The 22,377-nt window shown below is 35.3% G+C and overlaps 2 protein-coding genes across 4 annotated transcripts in view; one reads left to right on the top strand and one right to left on the bottom strand.

Moving 5' to 3' along the window:
- nptx1l (neuronal pentraxin 1 like) overlaps positions 1-22,377 on the top strand; it is an 83,374-nt gene that overhangs the window by 51,395 nt on the left and 9,602 nt on the right. For 2 of the 3 annotated variants that reach the window (XM_073938165.1, XM_073938168.1), the window contains 2 exons: positions 14,513-15,132; positions 17,141-17,348. In XM_073938165.1, the coding sequence (XP_073794266.1) occupies positions 14,513-15,132; positions 17,141-17,348 (828 nt within the window). Of the gene's footprint in view, positions 1-14,512; positions 15,133-17,140; positions 17,349-22,377 lie in introns of those variants that run through there. The other variant, NM_212936.1, reaches the window with a different exon arrangement.
- On the bottom strand, positions 18,621-21,956 carry LOC141381345 (uncharacterized). The gene is made up of 3 exons (XM_073945289.1): positions 21,913-21,956; positions 18,984-21,514; positions 18,621-18,646 (listed from the first exon to the last, which is right to left on the bottom strand). Exons 2-3 carry the CDS (start codon positions 20,041-20,043, stop codon positions 18,621-18,623), a joined length of 1,086 nt encoding a protein of 361 aa, XP_073801390.1. The 5' UTR covers positions 20,044-21,514; positions 21,913-21,956.

The following is a 22,377-nucleotide window of genomic DNA, read 5'->3' as shown; positions in this document are numbered from 1 at the left end:
ACACTGTAAAAAGGTCATTCCAGGAAATGTTCGTACCCCTTGGTTTCGAGTGTGCTCCTAAACAATCTCTGTTTCAAGGGGTATCTAGCTCTTCCCCTTAGACCTACGCCTTCAAGCTAAAGAGAACAGGGACACCCCTACCCCTCATTTTGCATATTCACGTGAAGGGGTAGGGGTGTCCCAGTTAGGGGAAAGGGCTAAGGGGTTGAATTGGGATTGGGCCTAAAGCTGCGTTTGGATCCTAGCTCTTGCTGTTACACACCCTCATCATTACACCTACTTGGGTTAGTGCAGGGATAATATTTTAACCGATATTTAATTTTAGGTATAAGACAAACTCACAAAACTAAATCTTCTCTGAACTTTCACATGTCGGCAGCTTTTCTCAGACACTGCAGAAATACACATCTCACATTCATTAGCGCTGTTCTCTAACCTCTCATAAACAGCTCTTTCGAGTCACTCGATCCAAAACGGCTCTCAGACAAAGTGCAGACATAACACTAGTTCAGACGACACCTCCGTCTTTTCCTCCTAATGTACAGAAAGGTGTGAGGCAGCTGTGGAATTACAGTCATTGATCTCTGTCATCACTCTTGTGTTTCTGCCGTTAAGGGGATGCATTATTTAGCGGCCGACCACAACACAAGTTAGTCAGTTTGGTAATGAAGCTCTGGAGTATTAGCGCATGTGTGTGCGTGTGAGAGAGTAAACTAGAACAATTTCTTCCTTCTGCACCTTAATGAGAGACGGAGAGTTTGGATAACTCCATCTTGGGAGCAGTAAATTGTTCATTAGATTTGCTCTTCCAGTAAGTTACTGTCTAGGGTTTCTCAACGGGCTGAGTAAAGATAGCTACATTAGCACAAGCTGCATTATGGCTTTTGCAGCAAAGTAGTATCTAATAACAATGATGAAACACGTTGTCTTCTGCATGAATCCCCGCAGAAAGTACTTTCTGTTTTTAATGTAGACAGTGTTAAGTTTGGACTAGGAAAAAACGCAGAACATGTATCAGGAGTAATGAAACTGTAGTCCAACGACTATAAAATTTAATATCCACAATAAACATAACACCAAAATTACAAATAATTTTGTACATAAACACATTAAAGGGCACCTATTTTATCCCTTTTTTGAGATTTAAGATAAGTCTTGTGTGTCTCCAGTAAAATTTCAACTCAAAACACCCATAAGATTATTTATTATACCTTTCAGAGCATTGGAATTGTCTGCTCTAAACACAATGTAGCTGTTTTTGTTGTCTGTGCCTTTAATGCTAGTTCTGCTGCAGCAGATAAACAGCACATGGAGGAAGCAGATCTCACATAAAGCTTGTAAGAAATACTACAGTAAGAACTTTCCCAATGATTATTTGATGTATTTGTTGTGGAGTTAATTCCATTCTTTCTACAACGATGAGTCACACACAATGTGGTTACAAAGTTCACGCACATAAACACCGACACCTTTCACAACTTTGCACTGTTTTTGCGCTGCAAATGTGGCAGGATACGTGTTATGTTAATGGACAAAATAAACATGTTTTAACATCCACAACCCGGGATTGAACCACCTTCTTTTATAAATGTACTGTGGCTATGGTGGGGAATTGCAGCGATTTTACAGTTTTTAACTTACTTTATTTTTAAAAAATGTTTTAAACTCATTCTTGATCAAGTTTGATGATGATTACAGAGAGCTGAACAGATCTTTTAATCCCAGTTGCTTTGCACACGTCCTGTCTTGTTATGATTATAGGCGTTAAGGCTGGTTCATACTTCTGCGTCAAGCGCACGCGTATGCTATGCATGAAAGCATAGCCCTCGCCTAGGCCGTCAGCGTCGCTGATGCGCACCTCTCAAAAAATGTAACTATACGTCGCAACGACAAGTAGTGCAAACTCTATGATTGGTCAGCTTGGTTGTGCTGATAAGTGTGGGCAAAGGTGATCCTGCTGAAAAATCCAGCTTAAACCAGCCTAGGCTGGTTGGCTGGTTTTAGCTGGTCGACCAGGCTGGTTTTAGAGGGGTTTTGGCCACTTCCAGGCTGGTTTCCAGCCATTTCCAGCCTGGTCTTAGCTGGTCAGGCTGGGAGATGACCAGCTAAAACCAGCTTGACCAGCCTAGCCAAGCTGGGAGTCCATCCAAAACCAGCTATATCCAGGTTAAACTAGGCTGGTCAAGCTGGTTTTAGCTGGTTTTGGCTGGTCATTTTCCAGCCTGACCAGCTAAGACCAGGCTGGAAATGGCTGGAAACCAGCCTGGAAATGGCCAAAACCCCTCTAAAACCAGGCTGGTAAACCAGCTAAAACCAGCCAACCAGCTTAGGCTGGTTTAAGCTGGATTTTTCAGCAGGGGAATGCCGCGCAAGCCCGATGCAGCAAGTGTTTACAAGTGTGGAGTCCTGTGAAGGAACTCCAGATGGAAACTTTTGTTTTGTGTTTAACTTATGATTAACGTTGTTGCACGTCCGTGGATTCCAGCCTCAAAATGAGCGAGTTTGAGCTACTTGTACATTAAGCTAGCGTTCAGAAAAACAAAACACCAGAGAAGAAACTCGACACAGAGAAAAATAAACACCTACTGCCAGCTAGCAATTCAGTTTTATTGCAGAGCAACAGAAACAGCACGCAGAAGTGTAAATGCTCAGCTACGCGCATTGCATGCGACGTGGGTCAAGCCGATCACTCGACTTTGAAGTGTAAACCAGGCTTTACTATGGAGACATGATAATATGTGGCTGTCAATCAATTCGGTGGGCTAAACCGCACTCCTATGTCAAGTTGTTGTCAGCTTCACGATGGGAGGGATTTGGATCCAACTTACCATCAGGAAATAAAAAAAAAAAAATGTATTGTCTTTATATCACCCCAGAATGTTTGGACACACTATATCCACACACAGTTCTGTCCAAACAGCTTACAAAAGAGGATTTTCATCATAGGTGCCCTTTATTATTATACTTCTTTTATGTAAAGTTGTCACAATAAACTTAAAAAAAAACAAAACAAAAAAAACTTTTAGCTATTAACAAACTATAAAACCACTGTGATTAACATCATTTCGTATAAACTCAATACAAATATAGTTCTTTTTTATTAGTGTTCTTATTTGAACTTATTAAGTAAAATTTTAACTGTATTCTCAGTTTTTATTATATATATATCCTCGACACTCCTCCGTCATCCAATGCCCTGCCATCTCAACTGCCACCCCATCCACCCCCTCTTCACTTTCGAGGCCTATCTTAGTCTGTTTTACCTCATCCTGAGGTCTCCATAATCCTGGACCAGGCCGTATCCTGAGCAGATGCTGTGGTGGTCATGGAGGAGTGTAGAGCATGAGACTGATTCCTGACAGACCCCAATGACAACTGAGTCTCTGCACTGATCCAATGGGCCAAGCTGGACAACCTCCGGTGACCTACTCACACCTGCAGCTTCTCCACGATGGACGTCCAGCGTTCTCCAGCCTCCAGCACCGAGGCTGCAGCTCTGCACAAGAAGTTTGGTCAGCGGTTGACATAGTTTACATTGACTGACATCGTTTACATTTACTAGAACTTCTATGTTAAGCTGCTTTGACGCTATCTACATAGTAAAAGCGCTGTACTTAGTCAATAGCAAATACATTAAGTTTAATATTTAAATATGTTAAGTCAGGAAAGACTCTGCACTGGTAAGATGTAATGAGCGGGATCATGCTTCCTAAAAATATTTCAAGTACATTTTTAAGTGTACGCCGTCAGTTGTGTGGGCTGTGCTTGTGTAGGAAAATAAATTCAGTAAACTTCCAAACACATCCCTGAACTCTGACTACAGCAGAAAATCCACATCTTTCTTTGCATTTTAAAGAGTGCATGGGTGTTTTCTTTATAATGCTGCACGGTGCAAAAGACAAACCTGTGAAAGAAGCTCAGAAAATGACAAAACAACGATTAAATCTATTGACTTTTCGATAGCTCTAAAGGCAGCTTTATGTGAATGTGTTTATGTTGCTGTATAAGAAACATCTTGGGTTGCCAGAATATAATCATTGGACTGATAGAGGTGGAATCGCCCACAGAGCTGCTCTCAGCCCAGCTATTATATAAGACGGAGGTGGAAAATCGTTAAAAATATCTATTTATTTTCTGTCATGAATGATTCGAGAAGTCTTCAAATCTGCATTTTGACTTTGAGCACAACTTTAAAAACAATGGGCTGGATTGACAAAGGCCAAATTAAAAAATGAATTAAGAAAATCATTAAAACAACTTTGATGTTGGCCTGAGAAAGCCTGACCAGACAGATCGAAGCGCTTTTAATAGCTTGAGGTCTGAAGGTATTCAGTTTGAAGCTTTAAGTAAATTTACTCTATTAGGCGGACACAGCTAGACAGAGCAGGTTGCTTGTTGATGGCATTGCTAGCATGCTATAATACATTGTTAGCCTGCTACTAGCGTGTTATAAATCAATCCCTGCTGAAAAATCCAGCTTGACCCTGCTAAAAAATCCAGCTTAAACCAGCCTAGGCTGGTTGGCTGGTTTTAGCTGGTCGACCAGGCTGGTTTTAGAGGGGTTTTGGCCACTTCCAGGCTGGTTTCCAGCCATTTCCAGCCTGGTCTTAGCTGGTCAGGCTGGAAAATGACCAGCTAAATCCAGCTTGACCAGCCTGGTTTAAGCTGCACATAGCTGGTTTTGGCTGGACTCCTAGCCTGCTAGGCTGGTCAAGCTGGTTTTAGCTAGTCATCTCCCAGCCTAACCAGCTAAGACCAGGCTCGAAATGGCTGGAAACCAGCCTGGAAGTGGCTAAAACCCTTCTAAAACCAGCCTGGTTGACCAGCCAAAACCAGCCAACCAGCCTAAGCTGGTTTAAGCTGGATTTTTCAGCAGGGAAACCAGCCGAGGCTGGTTGGCTGGTTTTAGCTGGTCGACCAGGCTGGTTTAAGAGGGTTTTTGGCAACTTCCAGGCTAGTTTCCAGCCATTTCCAGCCTGGTCTTAGCTGGTAAAGCTAAAACCAGCTTGACCAGCCTAGCCAAGCTGGGAGTCCAGCCAAAACCAGCTATATCAACCTTAAACCAGGCTGCTCAAGCTGGTTTTAGCTGGATTTAGCTGGTCATTTTTCCAGCCTGAAAACCAGTCTGGAAATGGCCAAAACCCCTCTAAAACCTGGTTTAGGCTGGTTTAAGCTGGATTTTTCAGCAGGGGTATATTCTCTTAATTGTCACATACTGTGTACAAGCAAGTCTAATGTGCAGTATTTGCAGCAAAAAAAAGAGATGTTTACACAACTTTATCATGCTAATAACAGTTAGCTAGCATAATTTAGCATATTGTTACAATTTAGTAACATGTATAACACATTAGCTTGATTGCTAATTTTTAATGATCTGCTATATAAAAACATTTTGCTAGCATTCCAGCATGTTAGCAATTATCTTTACTGTCAAACATTGTTTACACGAGTCTATTGTGGAGTACATATAGTTAAAGTCATAATTATTACCTGTGAATTTCCTGTGAATTTTGTTTTCTTTTTCAAATATTTACCAACAGATTCAGGTATTCTTTCACAGTATTTCCCATAGTATTTTTTCTTCTGGAAGATGTCTTATTTGTTTTATTTCGGCTAGAATAAAATCAGCTTTTTATAAACCATTTTAAAGTCAATGCTATTAGCCTCCTTAGGCAATATTAGTTTGTCTACAGAACAAACCACTGTTATACAATGACTTGACTAATTACTTTAACTTTACCCTAATTAACCTGGTTAAGCCTTTACATGTCAATTTAATCAGAATACTAGTATCTTGAAATATTATGTAAGCATGGCCAGGATAAAATAAATCAGCTATTAGAAATGAGTTAAAACTAAATCGACCAAATAAATCGTCTTTCCATTAAACAAAAAATTTATACGGGGGGCTAATAATTCAGAAAGGCTCATAATTCTGACTTCAACTGTATCCTGCAAAAAAAGTGTGGTGTGCCATCCTGTCAAGTCTCAGACCAGACTCATAAACCTCGGGGTTAATGGAAGCGGTTGACTGAAGCTCTTGTTTTAAGAAGAGCTCTTATCCCGGGAGGTCAGGGCCAATGCTGGTCAATGAGTGCTTGTTTAGGACAAAGCACATTGATTTGCATGAAGGGCTTTAAAATCGTGGCTTGCCAGCTCCTGCTTGCCGAGGGCTGCCTCTGTATTCTGTAACGGATAAACTCAAACCTATAAACTGTCCTCTTTTCTTGTGGAACCCCGTTCAGTCACTGAGCGCGCACACACTGGAGGACGGTTCATAAAAACACTGCAAGCTACGACCCAATTGATATTCAGCTCAAAATGCTGACTCTTCTCAACTCTTTAAATCTTGTATACATACATGCTAAAACATGATTTTAATGGAATGGAAAAAGAAAGAATGGATAAATAAAAACGAATAATAATAACAATAATAACAACAACAATAATAGGAATGTTTATAATAATAATAATAATAATAATAGTTGTTGTTGTTATTATTATTATTTGTTTTATTATTTGTATCATTATTTGTATCATTATTATTATTATTATTAATAATAATAATAACAATGTTTACAATATTTTGAATATTATTGTTAATAATAATAAAGATTATTATTATTATTATAGTATAATACGATCTAATAATAATAATAATATTAATAATTACAATAACTGACAAACATTTATTTATTATGATTTATGACTGTCATAACAATGAAAATGTTTAGTTTTATTAACAAACATGAATAAATAATAATAATAATAATAATAATAATAATAATATTTAGAACATTCAGATTATTATTATTATTATTTGTAATAATAATAATAATAATAATAACAATGTTTACAATAGTTTAAATATTATTGTTATAATAATAAAGATTATTATTATTATTATTATTATTATTATTATTATTATTATTAATTATTTATTATTATTATTATTATTAATATTATCATTATTATTGTTTTAATAAAAAGATATATTATTACTAATATTATTAATATTCATATTATTACTATAAATAATAGTTATAATAACTGACAAACATTTATTTATTAGGATTTATGACTGTCATAACAATGAAACTGTTTAGTTTTATTAACAAACAGGAATAAATACTGTAATAAATGTATTGCTCATTGCATGTTCATGTTAGTAAATACATTAACTGATAATAGTAATAATAATAATAATAATAATAATAACTGTTGATGATTTTAATAGTTGTTAAATGTCTTGTTTTAAATAATTTATAATTTAAATTTGCAATTTGACCAAATAATCTGTATCAACAATATAATAACATGGTCTTTTTTCCTTGTCACTCTACTTGTGTTTTATGTAATATTTTTGTTGCTTAATAACAATTTTTTTAAAAGAATTTTTAAAAATGACCTTTTGGGTAACTAACTTAATATCTACAGTATAATCTAAAAATCATATGACATTTTACCCATTTCCACAAAGATGAGATTGTTATATTTTAATATGTGCAATTATAAATATGCTACAGTACAAAATCATAACCTGGTTAACATTTTTTTTTCTTTAATAAATCATACCACACTTTTTTTTATGACACTTTAATTGTCATGCCTTTTTGTTGACATTTAGTTTGGTTCTTTTTAAATGTTGTGTTTTAGTCTGTGTTACAAAGTTATTTTGTGTAGATCTTAATACTTAAAAAAACAAAAAAACAAACAAACGGGCATTCAATATTATAAATGAATGAAATACGGTAGTGTACCAGATTTCACTTTGGACAAAAGTGTCTGCTAAATGACTAAATTTAAATGTCACTGTAACATTTCTAAAATCATTTGACAGTTTCTATTGTATTTGTACTGTTCTGGCAACCACAGCTGCTATTTTTGACCATTAGTTAATATTAGTTATTAAGTATATACTAGCATTAAATATGACTAATCATAGTTCAACAATAAATAATGCATCATTAAAATCCAAAGTTAACATTAGTAAGCATGAACTATTGTTATTTAACTAAACATTGAATACACATTAACTAAATTGACCCTTTTTTTAAAGAGTGCCGGATGTGTTTTTTGAGCTGCCAAACCTCGTTCGTTGTAGGCTTTGCTTAGCTAACTCTATAAAAGCCTTTAGCTGCGTCTCACACTATACACAATGCACTCATGCACTATGCACTTATGCACTTACACACTCAACAGGACAGTATATGTATGTAGTGGCGTCCCAAATGGCGCACTAATGTTTTTTTACTAAGCGGAAATTCAAACCGTTTCCCTGATGACGTTTGACGGTCGCCAAATCAGTGAAATAAACAACCGAATTATCAAATAATACCTGCCGTGAGTATTGCCGCATTCACCATCGGGAGGCGCTATAATCACTCTCGTAGGAGAATTTTGCTTTCACCATCCAAAATAAATAAAGTTATTCAACATGTGCGTCCGATAGCTCCGCCCCTTCCGCTACGTAAGCAAGCCTGCGGTCGTTGAGTGCGTGAAGTGTCCATCATTACACACTTCATTTTAGCGGCTGAATGAGTGCATCATCCGGGTAATTAAAGTGCACTTAATGTTTTTAGAGTTTTCAGTGTGAACACCCTACTTACACTATTTATACTACAAAATGGCGTAGAATAGTGCATAAGTATGCGATTTGGGACGCAGCTAATGACTCCCTTTGCCTTGAACTTTGAGCATCTTACATTCAGAGATGTTGTTTATGTTCACACAGCTACTGTACATTACACATCAGCTAAAGTTTAAAATATATGGTAGTGGACCCTTATTTTAAAGTGTTACCTTTTACAGTAATATTGTTACTTTAATATGTGTAATTGTTATCTTATAAATGTCACACAATTATGTATTGTAAAATGTCATGCTGTACAATGCGTTATCTTTGATGTCTAAGTGTTAATCAGCTCTCATTTATAAATACGGCCAGTTTTGATTCCCTCCTCATAATGCGATTTGCTGTTCGCATCTGATTTTGGAGCATGATGCCATAACTCTCAGCACACGGCGGGATGTCATGAGAGATGTGCGATGTCACAGGAGCGTGGCATGTTTTGTCAGACTGCTCTAAAGCTGTTCCTACACTCATCTGCAACAACACTCCCTCCGAACTACTCAATCACAGAACCGCCGCAATTGATGTTTTCCGTCACGGATGCTCTGCTAGCGGATCAATAATCATTCTGATGCTGCAATTATGTGTTCATCACTAATTAAACCGTCGTCTTCATGAGTCTTTTCAGACCTCCATTAGGTGAAGTGGACACTGCAGACAGGAAATGATGGCTTAATGTTTCTCAGTCAATAACGTAACATTGTACAGGCCGTTAATTCCTTATACTGTAGACGCTTGTGTAATTGTGCGGTGTTAACCTTACAAGCTTTTCATATATTTTAGGTATAAGGGTTCATATCCTTAGTTTATATCTGTCATAGTTTGCAGATTGTTTAATAATTGAATTAATTACAGTAGTTTACCATAAAATTTAGAGCATTATTTGATAGTTTTTACCATTTTTAATGGTAAAGCAACCACAGCTGTAATTTTTTACAGTATGTTTTTGTTAACAGTGTTTTAATAATGTTACTTATGCATGAAACTAAATTTATGGTCTTTATTTTTTTACATTGTTTAATGAATGAAATATGGTAGTTTACTGTAAAATTGTAAGGATCATTTTACATATTTTTTAAAGGTAAAACCATAGCTGCCATTTTTCACTGTGAGTTTTATATATTTTGTTTACAGTATTACCTTGTTACTTCTACGTGCCACAAAATGTACAATCTTTTTTTTTCCGTAAAAATGTTAATAATTAATTAAAATAAATATAATAATTAATTTACTATATATATATATATATATATATATATATATATATATATATATATATATATATATATATATATATATATAGTATTGTATATATATAGTATATATATAGTATTAATATATATATATATATATATATATATATATATATATATATATATATATATATATATATATATATATATATATATATAGTAAATATATATATATTCTAATCCTGGGCGAGGCAGTGGCGCAGTAGGTAGTGCTGTTGCCTCACAGCAAGAAGGTCGCTGGTTCAAACCTCAGCTCAGTTGGTGTTTCCATGTGGAGTTTGCATGTTCTCCCTGCCTTCGCGTAGGTTTCCTCCGGGTGCTCCGATTTCCCCCACAGTCCAAAGACATATGGTACAGGTGAATTGGGTAGGCTAAATTGTCCATAGTGTATATGTGTGTGTGGCTGTTTCCCAGAGATGGGTTGCGGCTGAAAGGGCATCCGCTGCGTAAAAACTTGCTGGATAAGTTGGCAGTTCATTCCGCTGTGGCGACCCCCAATTAATAAAGGGACTAAGCCGACAAGAAAATGAATCAATTAAATAATTCTAATCCTAATTCTAATACTTTTTGTGGTTTCTACCATATTTTTAACGGTTAAGCAACCGTAGCTGCCATTTTTTACAGTATATTTTACAGATTTTTTCTTTACAGTAGTTTAAAATTGTTATTTTGCCTAAGATCAAACTGTACAATCTTCATTTTGCACATTGTGTAATAATGAATGAGTTATTTGCCGTAAAATTTTTAACATAATTTTACAGTTTACAGCATATTTTAATGGTAAAGAAACAGCAATTGTCATTTTTATTTGTAGTAAATTTTACAGTTATTGTTGTACTTCTGTGTGAAATCTAAATTGATCTTCTTTATTTAGCACATTTAATACATTTTAATCAATTAATGAAAAATTGATAATTTCTTTTTTGATTTCTCCCAATTTTTTTTACGATAAAAGCAAATGCAGTTGCTGTTTTTTACAGTAAATTTGACAGTTTTTAAAATGTATTTTAAAATTGTTACTTCTGCTTAAAATCACAGTTAACTGTCATTATTTAGCAAATTGTTTAATAATTAATGAAACACAGTAGTTTCCTGTAAAATTGTGAACATTCTTTTACTGTTTCTACTTTATTTTTAATGGTAAAGCAACCACAGTTGTCATTTTTCACTGTATTTTAATATTGTCACCTCTGATGACATCAAAATCTGCAATGCGTATTTTGTACATTGCTTAATTAATAATGTTTGACATACAGTAATTTACCATGATATTTTGAACATTTCCTTTATGATTTCTACCAATTTTTTTAACCATAAAGCAACCACAGTTACTGTTTTTTCAGTAATTTTTAAAATATTTTTACAGTTTATAATATTGTGACTTCTGCATTAAATCTAAATTTACAACCTTTATTTTGCACATTGTTTAATTAATAAATAAATAACTGTAATTTACTGTAAAATTTAGAATGATTTCTACCATATATTTAACTGTAAAACACCCACAGCTACTGTTTATTAAACGGTAAATCTTAAAGATTTTGTTTACAGTATTTTAATATTGTTAACTCTACATAAAGTGTAAATTTACCATTTTTATTTTGCACATTATTTAATAAATGAATGAAGTATGATAGTTTACCGTAAAATTTTAACAGCTTTTACCATTTCTACCATATTTTTAATGGTAAAGAAACCGTAACTGTTGTTTTTATTTACATCTATTATTTACATTGTCATTTTTATTTACATGTCTATCTATCTGTCTATCTGTCTATCTATCTATCTATCGATCTATCTATCTATCTATCTATCTATCTATCTATCTATCTATCTATCTATCTATCTATCTATTCATCCATCCATCCAATTGTCTATCTATCTATCCGTCCGTCCGTCCGTCCGTCTATCTATCTATCTATCTATTCATCTATCTATCTATCTATCTATCTATCTATCTATCTATCTATCTATCTATCTATCTATCTATCTATCTATCTATCTATCTATCTATCTATCTATCTATCTATCTATCTATCTATCTATCTATCTATCTATTCATCCATCCATCCATCCATCTAATTGTCTATCTATCCATCCGTCCATCCGTCCGTCCGTCTGTCTGTCTGTCTGTCTGTCTGTCTGTCTGTCTGTCTGTCTGTCTGTCTGTCTGTCTGTCTGTCTGTCTATCTATCTATCTATCTATCCAGCATTGGAAGTAAGCAAACTTTTTTGCTCTATTAGTACTGAGAATGTTTTCCAGCTAATGCAAAACTGCTAAATAAATAATGAGCTTTCTCTGGGAAAAAAAAAATAACAGTGCTTATTGTGATGAGCTAAATTATTCAGTCTTTGTTTCTTTTAAATGTTTAACTTCCCCTAAGAGAACACACGGGTGGTTTATCCTAGTGGTTAAAGTAGATAATGTGCTCCGATAACTCAATTTGACTGAATAATAAAAACAAAATATGCTTCCTTAAAAAAGAGGGATGGCTCACCCAAAAATGAAAGCACTGTCATTAATAACTCATCCTTAAGTTGTTCACAGCTTGTCTGAGTTTATGTTTTTCTGTGGAACACAAAGGAACACAAAAATGCTGGATCCAACACAGCCTCTTCATGTCATCCCAAAGCAAATCGATTAATGTAACTTGATGGTTTGTACAATTTTAAGCTGATTGAGCATAAAACAATTAAGTCCCCCCCGCCCATAATAATAAAATCAAAACAACACAGGCTCATTCTGAAAACATAGCCCTATATATGTTTCTGGAGATCGCGAGTTATGTAGCAGGAGCTATGTATGGCTGCATTTAGTCTTTAATGGGAACACTAGGGGGCGGTATGATGCTGTTTCTTTTCGCACTTATCAGCTGATCGCTTATTTACGTGTTAACGGCTGTTACTGCTGTTACAAGTTTGTTTAGTGGCTCGCCATGTACGTCAGCAGACTTGTGACTTGGAGCAGAGTTAAATGTGACGACGAGGTTCGAGTCCGGCAAAGAATAGTTCCAGAAAGCAGGTAAGACAAAAACACATACCAAACACATACCAAAAAATAAAATAAACAAGTAAATAACAGGATGAGAATGTGATAAACGTGGTAAAAATCAGATGAGGGCTTTTCTTTTTCTGGATTGCTTTTGAAAATTGTGGTTGGGTTTAGTGGGTGGGTGGGTCAGTCAATACAATTGGTTTAGATTAGGGAAGGAGGAGAGTGGGTTAGTCGATTGGTCAGTCAGTCAGTCAGTCAGTCAGTCAGTCGACAGTGGCCTCTGGTGGGTTTACGCAAGAAAAGCAGGCAAGAATGGCACTTGCGAAAGAAATCTGAGATCTCAAAAAGCATACACAGTGGCCTTTGGTGGATTCTCGAAAACAAAAACTGAAAAAATAAATAAATAAATAAATAAATAACTTAGAAAAAACTTAGATCCTGAGATGTATTTGGCGCTCTCCAGAAATGTATATAGAGGTACATTTTCAGAATGAGCCTGGGTTGAGTTGTCACACCCTTGGCTCCACATCACCAGCCACCACATGTGAACCACCACCCGATTACTCACCTGGTACCCCCAATAATAAACCACCTATATAATCTGATGACGAAATACTGCCAGTAAAGTGGAAATTGTTAACAGTGCACTGTACAAAATTGGTACATTTTTTTAGAGTGTAAAACAGTGTAAAAAGTAAAATAACGGCTGTTAATTTACAGACATTTTATCATGAAATAACAGACATTAAATTACAGAAGTTTCCTTAAATAACATTTCTGTAAATCAACTGTTATTTTACAATATATTTCTGTAATTTAACAGCTGTTAATTTACGTTTTTTTTTTTTACGGCACCATTTTTTACACTGTGTAGACGTGAAAAAACTATGAATTTTTTTTTAAATATAAATCACAATGTAATCAATAAAGGTTTTTGGTTACACTTTATTTTGAGTCACATTACTGTACAAAAAATATCCAGAAATAGCAATTTTCCACGTTGTGATTCATGTTTTTTTTTTCCCCTGTTTATTGCAATATGAGATCTTGATCTTCCTTCCAACTAATTTTAACCCTGATAAGTTCAATAAAGTGACTTTTATGAACATTTTAATTATGTAAAGTAATATATTGTCTGAATTGGTGTTGTATATTACGCTACAAATCTTTTAATATACTGGCAGCACATTTACTATTTTACACTATTTCTCTACACATTATTTCTTATACATTATAATCTTTTAAATGACTAAAATTCCAATAACTTTGTTAAACTGTTGAATTTCACATATTTATTTATGCACTTACATAATTTACATTTTTTGCATGTAATTGCATCTATAATTGACTTCTTTAATTATATTTACACACTCTTGAGCCATCCCTCACCCAACCTTAAAGCAAGCACTACGATATAAACACAATACGTACAATGTACTTATTTAATGCACGTTAATGTGACTTAAATTAAAGTATAACCCTTTTCATGCAGAGGCCATAATGAGTTCATGGAATTAATTGTGCTTTAAAGCGGAAAATCCGTGCTGTTGGGGTCAAATCTAGTTTCATTGACTTTACTATAATGTGTGTGTGTGTGTTTTCTTTTTTCTATTTTTTTGCTTTAATATCTAGGGGCGGGAGATCATGATCAGGCGCGTGATGCAGCTCACCGCCGCAGACGCGCGTGCTATATAAACCGCGCGCGCACCACAACCAGATTACAACCAGCACAAGCTGTCAGAGAGATAGAGAGAGATAGACATAGAGCTGCTCAAACACTGCAAGACCTGTTCGAAAGCACACGCGCCATGGAGGCTGGAGCGAGAGGGATGCACTGGAAACTTTTGCTACTTTCGTGTCTTTTGGCCGACGGGATGAGCCAGGACTTCGGACAGACCCAGTTCATTTGCACGTCCGTGCCCAAGGATATGGACATATGCGCGGCCACTCTGCAGAACAGCGTGCCCGGGGAGGATCTCAAGAGCACGGTCATGCAACTGCGCGAGACTGTGCTCCAGCAGAAGGAGACCATCATGAACCAGAAAGAAACCATCCGGGAACTGACCTCCAAGCTGACGCGGTGCGAGAGCCAGAGCGCGTCCGAGCCGGGAGACGCGCGGGTCGGCGGCGGACGGCGAAAGGAAACGGGCACCAAAAACACAATGGGAGATGTGTCGAGGGGTCCGACCGACACACTGGCGCAACTCTCGCAGACTTTACAATCGCTGAAGCAGAGGCTCGAAAACCTGGAGGTATGTTTTTTTTGGTTCCCCGGAGCGCGGTGGATTACCGGTTTTTATCAGGTGGCGCAGTTCCCACAACTTTACCCGGTCTCAGAGCAAACAGTCGCACGGCGTTTTAAATAAAGCGCTGCTAAGTAATGCCGCATAAGCCGCTTTTAAAGTGCGCATTACGGTGCAGACAGAAAACCGCAGTTTTAAATAGAACATCTAAATGAATATGTTATAAAACAACAAGATGTAGTCTTTCACAGTGTGGAGCAAGTTAGTCGCTTTTGGTCGAAATCAACTTAATGTTTTACCGTTTAAATATTTATTAATATGCAGGGTTTTTTCCAATGTAAACTGTGCTGTTGCGATTTTAAAACCACTAGTGTATTAAATAATTAATGTTTGACTTAAAGACTTGGTTTCATAAGAAATCCCTTTAAAATAAATGTTCTTTATTGGATCTCATGGAACTACCAGCTATTGAACACCAATCCGAAGGTGCTTCATAATGAAACCCGTTTCTAAAACGTTCTTCACACTAAGAAAAGTGTTATCAGAATCCTACTCTGATTATTTAGAGAACCACAATACTTTTGCGAAAATCTTATTTAAATGTATACTTCTTAATTTGATATGAAATCCCCCTTAAAAGGGTTCTTTATTGGCAAGAGAACCTGGAACTGTTCTTTTTTTCCTCTGAAGAAGATTATACCAAAATACTTAATACTGTGAACTTCCTACTTTAATATATCCTCCTTCATCTACTCAATTTGAAATGAAATCCTATAAAAAATAAAGATATTTTGTTGGCATTGATGGAGAACCTGGAACTACTGTGTTCTTTGGAATCGTTCTCTGAGATGTTCTTCAGTGAACCAATATACAGTACTCCCTCTACTGTAAAAATCATCCGTATCAATTATCAATTTAATATGGACCTCCCTTAAAATTGTAAAGGTTCTTTATAGGCATTGATGGTCTCATGGAGAAGCTGGAACTACTATATTCCTTTTTTTTTTTTTGATAATTCTGTGAAATAATCTGTAGGGAACCAATAAACTTCCTCTATTGTGAAAATCATAGGTATTAATTATCTACTTAATTTTAAATTCCGCCCTTAAAAAAAATAAAGGTTCTTTATCGGCATTGATGGTCTCAAGGAGAACCTGGAACTACTATGTTCAATTTTTTTTTGATATTTCTCTGAGAGATTCTGTATGAAACCAATATACAGTTCATCTACCGTACAAAACCTCAATATATCATTTATCTACTTAATTTGATATGAAATACCCTTAACATAAAGGTTCTCCATTTGCATTGCTCATGATCCCAACGGGATGCTGGAACTACTGTTCTTTTTTGGATGTTTTTCTGAAAGATGTTTAAGGGAACCAATATACATTCTTTCATCTACTGTAGAAAACCTCAGGATATAGCCTAATTTATCTACTTGATTCTTCAATATATCATTTATCTACTTAATTTGATATGAAATACACTTAAAAATAAAGCTTTTTAATTGGCATTGATCATGATCCCATGGGGAATCCTGGAGCTGCTGTTATTTTTAGGGGGATTTTTTTCTGAAATATTCTTTAGGGAACCAATATGCAGTACTTCATCTACTGTAGACAACCTCAATAATCTACTTGATTCCTCAGTATATCATGTATCTACATAATTTGATATAAAATACCCTTAAAAATAAAGCTTCTTAATTGGCATTGATCATGATCCCATGGAGAATCCTGGAGCTGCTGTTATTTTTTTAATCGTTCTCTGAAAAAGATTTTTAGGGAGGCAAAATTCTTCATACTGTAAACATCCTATTCTATATCCTTCATCTAACTTGAATTGAAATGAAATCCCTCAAAAGGCATTCTTGAAGGAACCAACATACTTCAACATCTGTGGAAATCCTATCTTGGAAGCTTAATAATTAAAAGTACACAGTATTCTCTGCTTGAATGAGCTAAACGCAAATGGCATTTCTCACAAACACATGTCGCATTTATATCTTCCGTAGCAATTTAGCCGGAATAACAACTCGGTCCAGGCGAACAGCTTGAAGGATCTCCTGCAGAGCAAAATCGACGACCTGGAGAAGCAGGTCCTGTCCCGGGTGAACGGTCTGGAGGAGGGGAAGCCGGGCATGCGCAACGAGAGCGAGCAGCGCGGGCGCGTCGAGTCCACGCTCACCTCACTGCACCAGAGGATTACCGACCTGGAGAAAGGTAACCATCCGCATTTATAGTCCACCTATTACATGCGGTTCGTGTAGATGCGTCTTCCCCTGACCTGTTTTTTTTCCTCCGCGGGAAACACTCTTTCTTGTGGTGAATAAATGGCCGTGCAGTGTGTGTGTGTGTGGCTGATGGTGTGTCGCAGGAGAGGAGGGGGTCTGGTCTACAGAGCTGCATTGCTTTGCATATCCAATTTCCACCCAGCCCGGCTTTATAGCATGATTTACTGATCGGGGAACCGGGGAGATTTTGCAAGCTCATGTGTTTTTGTGAATTTTCAATCGTGTGAATCACGTTTTCGTCAAGTCATTAAAACGTGTAATAGCCCGCAATCCTTTACAGCCTGACCAGGCATTAGGGAACTTTAAAGGGTTGGGTTTTTTTCTTCATCATCCTTTACTCACACCTCATTTCATTCTGAGACTTTTATTTTTTATTAGATTTTTTTTTGTCATAAAGGAGATGTTTTGCAGAATGTCTAAGCGCAGATTGTACATTCAAAGTGCAAGTGCTTAAAATTAAAAATAAAGAAATCACCAAATAACATTAATAGACAACTAATAACATTAATAGTACTATTCTGGAACATTTGCAACCTTTTTTTCAGAAAAAAAAATCGTATTTTGTGCTGTAAAAAAATAATCGAATCTTGGATAAAATACTGTATTTACTTAATAAATACGTATGTACTGTGTATATTTATTATGGATATATTTTTAAACAGACAAACATACTGTACCCCCCCTCCCACCTTTAATTTTTGTCTTTTTTAAATGTTTCCCAAATGATGTTTAACAGAGCAAGGAAATTTTCACAGTATGTCTGATAATGTTTTTTTTTTCTGGAGAAAGTCTTATTTGTTTTATTTCGGCTTGAATAAAAGCAGTTTTTAATTTTTTAAAGCCATTTTAAGGTCAACATTATAAGCCTCTTTAAGCTATATATTTTTTCGATTGTCTACAGATCGAATCGTCATTATACAATAACCTGCCTAATTACCCTAACCTGCCTGGTTAACCTAGTTAAGCCCTTAAATGTCACTTTAAGCTGTATAGAAGTGTCTTAAAATATCTAGTCAAATATTATGTAATGTCATCATGGCAAAGATAAAATAAATCCGTTATTAAAAAATATATAAAGCAAAAATATAATTTGGAAATATAAACTTTGACAGCACTAATAGATATTCAAGTATTCCTATAACTTCCCATGATTCTATGCATTAATAGCACTGTTACCAAGCAATTTAACATGTTTTGTCAGCTACAATACTTTACATTCCATCTCATCTGAAGCCATGTGATACATTATTAATTATCAAAATTCTACTTTTATCTATTATACCTCAAAATAATATATTCAAGAAAGTAAGAAAGCAATGAAGACAAGAAAAGAGAATGAATGAGGAACAACAGAAAGAAAGACAGAAATAAAAACAAAGAAACCCTTTTCAGGATAAACCTCTTTCAAAAGACATCACTTTTCAAAACAATTTCAGAAAAAAAATAAACTTATAACAATAATAATTCACACAAAATATTATATATATATATATATATATATATATATATATATATATATATATATATATATATATATATATATATATTATTATAAAAAAAAGACAGAAACTAAGAAAGAAAGTAGAAAAGAAAGAAAAAAAAGGCAAAAAGAAAGAAAAAGAAAGAGGCAAAAAGAAAGAAAGAATGAATAAGAAAGACAAAAATAAGAAAAAAAGACAAAGAAAGAGAGAAAAAAAGAAAGAAATTAAAAAGAAAAAAGAAAAAGAAAGAGAAAGGCAAAAAGAAAGGCAAAAAGAAAAAAAGAAAGACAGACAAAATATAGAGGAAGAAAAAAAGAAAAAAGAAAGACAAAGAATGACAGAAACATAAAAAAGATAGAAAGAAAAGACAAAAAGAAAGAAAAAAGATAGAAAAACAGGAAAAGAAAGAAAGAAACAAAGGCAAAAAGAAAGAAAGAACGAAAAGAGAAAGACAAAAAGTATGAAAAATACTAAAAAATGACCATGAAAGAAAGGCAAAAAGAAAGAAATGCAAAATAAAAAAGAAAGACAGAAAAAGAAAAAAAGAGAAAGGCAAAAAAACAAACAAAAAAGACAGAAATAAAGACGAAAGGAAGAAAGAAAGAACAAAAGAACAAGAAAGACAAAAAGTATGAAAAGAAATGACCATGAAAGAAAGGCAGAAAGGCAAACAGAAAGAAAGAAATGCAAAATAAAATTAGAAAAGACAGAAAAGAAAGAAAGAGAAAAGCAAAAAGAAAGAAAGACAAAAAGAAAGAAAAAAGATAGAAAGACAGACAAAAGAAAGAGAAAGGCAAAAAGTAAAAAAGAAAGAAAGAAAGAAAGAAAGAAAGACAAAAAATATGAAAAATGGCAATGAAAGAAAGGGGCAAAAAGAAAGAAATGCAAAATAAAAAAGAAAGAAAGAAAGACAGAAAAAGAAAGAGAAAGGCAAAAAGAAAGAAAAAGACAAAGAATGACAGAAACATAAAAAGATAGAAAGAAAGAAACGACAAAAAGAAAGAAAAAAATGAAAGAGATGCAAAAAAGAAAGAAAGAAAGAAAGAAAGAAAGAAAGAAAGAAAGAAAGCACAAATGTCGTAGTTGAGTACTCAGAGATATTTGCAGAGTGCAGAAGCTGCTATGAGAGTGTGTATAATGCATTCATATGGAGCACACTGCATTGGAAGAGGAACGGAAGCTGTCAGAAGCTGGAGAGCACTTTATATTAAGAGCCTCACAGAAGCATAAAAGCATATAGTGTCACGTTTCCAAACTGCTGTGTCAGACCTCTGCTGTTCAATACTCACCAGAAGAGTTTATTCTGCTGTATGACTTACATTTATTACTCTTATCCTAATCTGCATACAGTACGTCATTCATTCTGTCATTGAGTTCATTTCCATTGTGCTGAGAAGTGTCCTCATAACTCCAAGCTAATTTTGGTTTCTTGGATATAAACGGGGTTTTTTTTGTGAATCAGAGACACTGTAAAAAATATCTGTTAATGAACACAAGGGGTTTTATGTTTATTTATGGTTGTGAATCGCATTATGGGATGTTGATCTCTGCCAAAGAGGACAGCAACAGCCCCGGATTCCGCCATTTTGGAGTGAAAGCGATCGGCTGTCCATTGGATCTTATTGCTGTCTTGATGGCAAGCAGCTGCTTTGTTTTTCTTTTATTTATTTAAAAAGCGCATTAAAGCTGAGATACAACCTTAAAGACGACAATACAACACTCACTATCACAATCATCAGCACTTTTAATAGTTTATTTTACAGACTTATAATATGCTGTGGTTCTGTTGAAGTTTTCATTCCAAAATGGCCGCCGCGGCATCTAGTGGCTGATTCCCAAATCACTCTAGAGTGTCGCCTCTAGGTGATTCTATGCTCTTTGTCGAATTTTGAAGTTGAAAATTCAACTCTACAGTTTAACAAAGAGACTTTTATTGCCATTTTAGCAGTTTAAAATGATCTTTAAGAAATAACATCTAGAGATTCAAGAGTGTAAAAAAACAAACTGTACGGTGAGCTTATTACAAGGCTTTTGTAGCATAATATATAACACCAACCCAGACTATATATCATTCATTCATTCATTGTATTGTCGGCTTAGTCTCTTTATTAATCCGGGGTCGCCACAGCAGAATGAACCGCACATTATATCACTTTAAACTATTAAAAATGTTAATAAAAGTCACTTTTTCCAACGTTTCAAGGTTAAAGGTTGTTGAAAGAAAGATTATGATCCCATAATGCAATTTGAAAAGCAGAAATAAATGGGGGGAAAACAAAAACGCGAATCAAAAAATACAGAAAACTGCTATTTTACAGATATTTTTTACTGTGGAAGAAATATATAAATCGACAAAATGTAAATTTTGTTGCACTCATATTTAAAATTTAGTGTTAAACTGAAATCCTGAGAAGATTGAGAGGCAATAAATAGTTTAAGTCAAAACTATCAGCCCTCCTCCCTGAAAAATATGTATTCTTCTTTAACAATTTTCCAAGAGCTGTTTAATGGAGCAGCGTTTCCAATATTTTTGTATTATTAATAGTATGGAGAAGTTCTTATTTAGGTTAGGGTTAGGGTAAATAAAGCAGTTTCTTTTAGATTTTATGAAAACATCCAGCTTAAACCAGCCTAGGCTGGTTGGCTGGTTTTAGCTGGTCGACCAGGCTGGTTTTAGAGGGGTTTTGGCCACTTCCAGGCTGGTTTCCAGCCATTTCCAGCCTGGTCTTAGCTGGTCAGGCTGGAAAATGACCAGCTAAATCCAGCTAAAACCAGCTTGACCAGCCTGGTTTAAGCTGGACATAGCTGGTTTTGGCTGGGCTCCCAGCTTGGCTAGGCTGGTCAAGCTGGTTTTAGCTGGTCATCTCCCAGCCTGACCAGCTAAGACCAGGCTGGAAATGGCTGGAAACCAGCCTGGAAGTGGCCAAAACCCCTCTAAAACCAGCCTGGTTGACCAGCTAAAACCAGCCAACCAGCCTAGGCTGGTTTAAGCTGGGTTTTTCAGCAGGGAACATTTCTAATTTTTAAAATTTTAGATTTTCCCCGATTGGTTACAGAAGAAACCCCTGTTGTCCAATGACTCTTCTAGATAGCCCAATTTACCTAGTTAAGCATTTAAACTGCATTTTCAGCTCAATACTAGTATCTTGCAAAAAAACTACACTATTAATTAATAATTTATAATATTACAATATTATTAAAGGGCAGCTCATTTGTTAGCACTGTCGCCTGGGCCAGTTTTAATTTTTGTGTGGAGTTTGCATGTTCTCCCCGTGTTGGCGTGGGTTTCCTCAGGGTGCTCCGGTTTCCCCCACAGTCCAAACACATGCGCTATAAGTGAATTGAATAAACTATTTTTTTTTTTCAGTGTATGTGTGTTTGTGCGAATGCTAGAGTGTATGGGTGTTTCCCAGTACTGGGTTGTGGCTGGAAGGACATCTGCTGCGTAAAAAAATGCCAGAATAGTTGGTGGTTCAG

Source organism: Danio rerio, chromosome 3, assembly GCF_049306965.1.
Source record: "Danio rerio strain Tuebingen ecotype United States chromosome 3, GRCz12tu, whole genome shotgun sequence".
NCBI lineage: Eukaryota > Metazoa > Chordata > Actinopteri > Cypriniformes > Danionidae > Danio > Danio rerio.
Note: the sequence above shows the minus strand (reverse complement) of the source record. Positions and strands in the feature narration are given on the sequence as shown.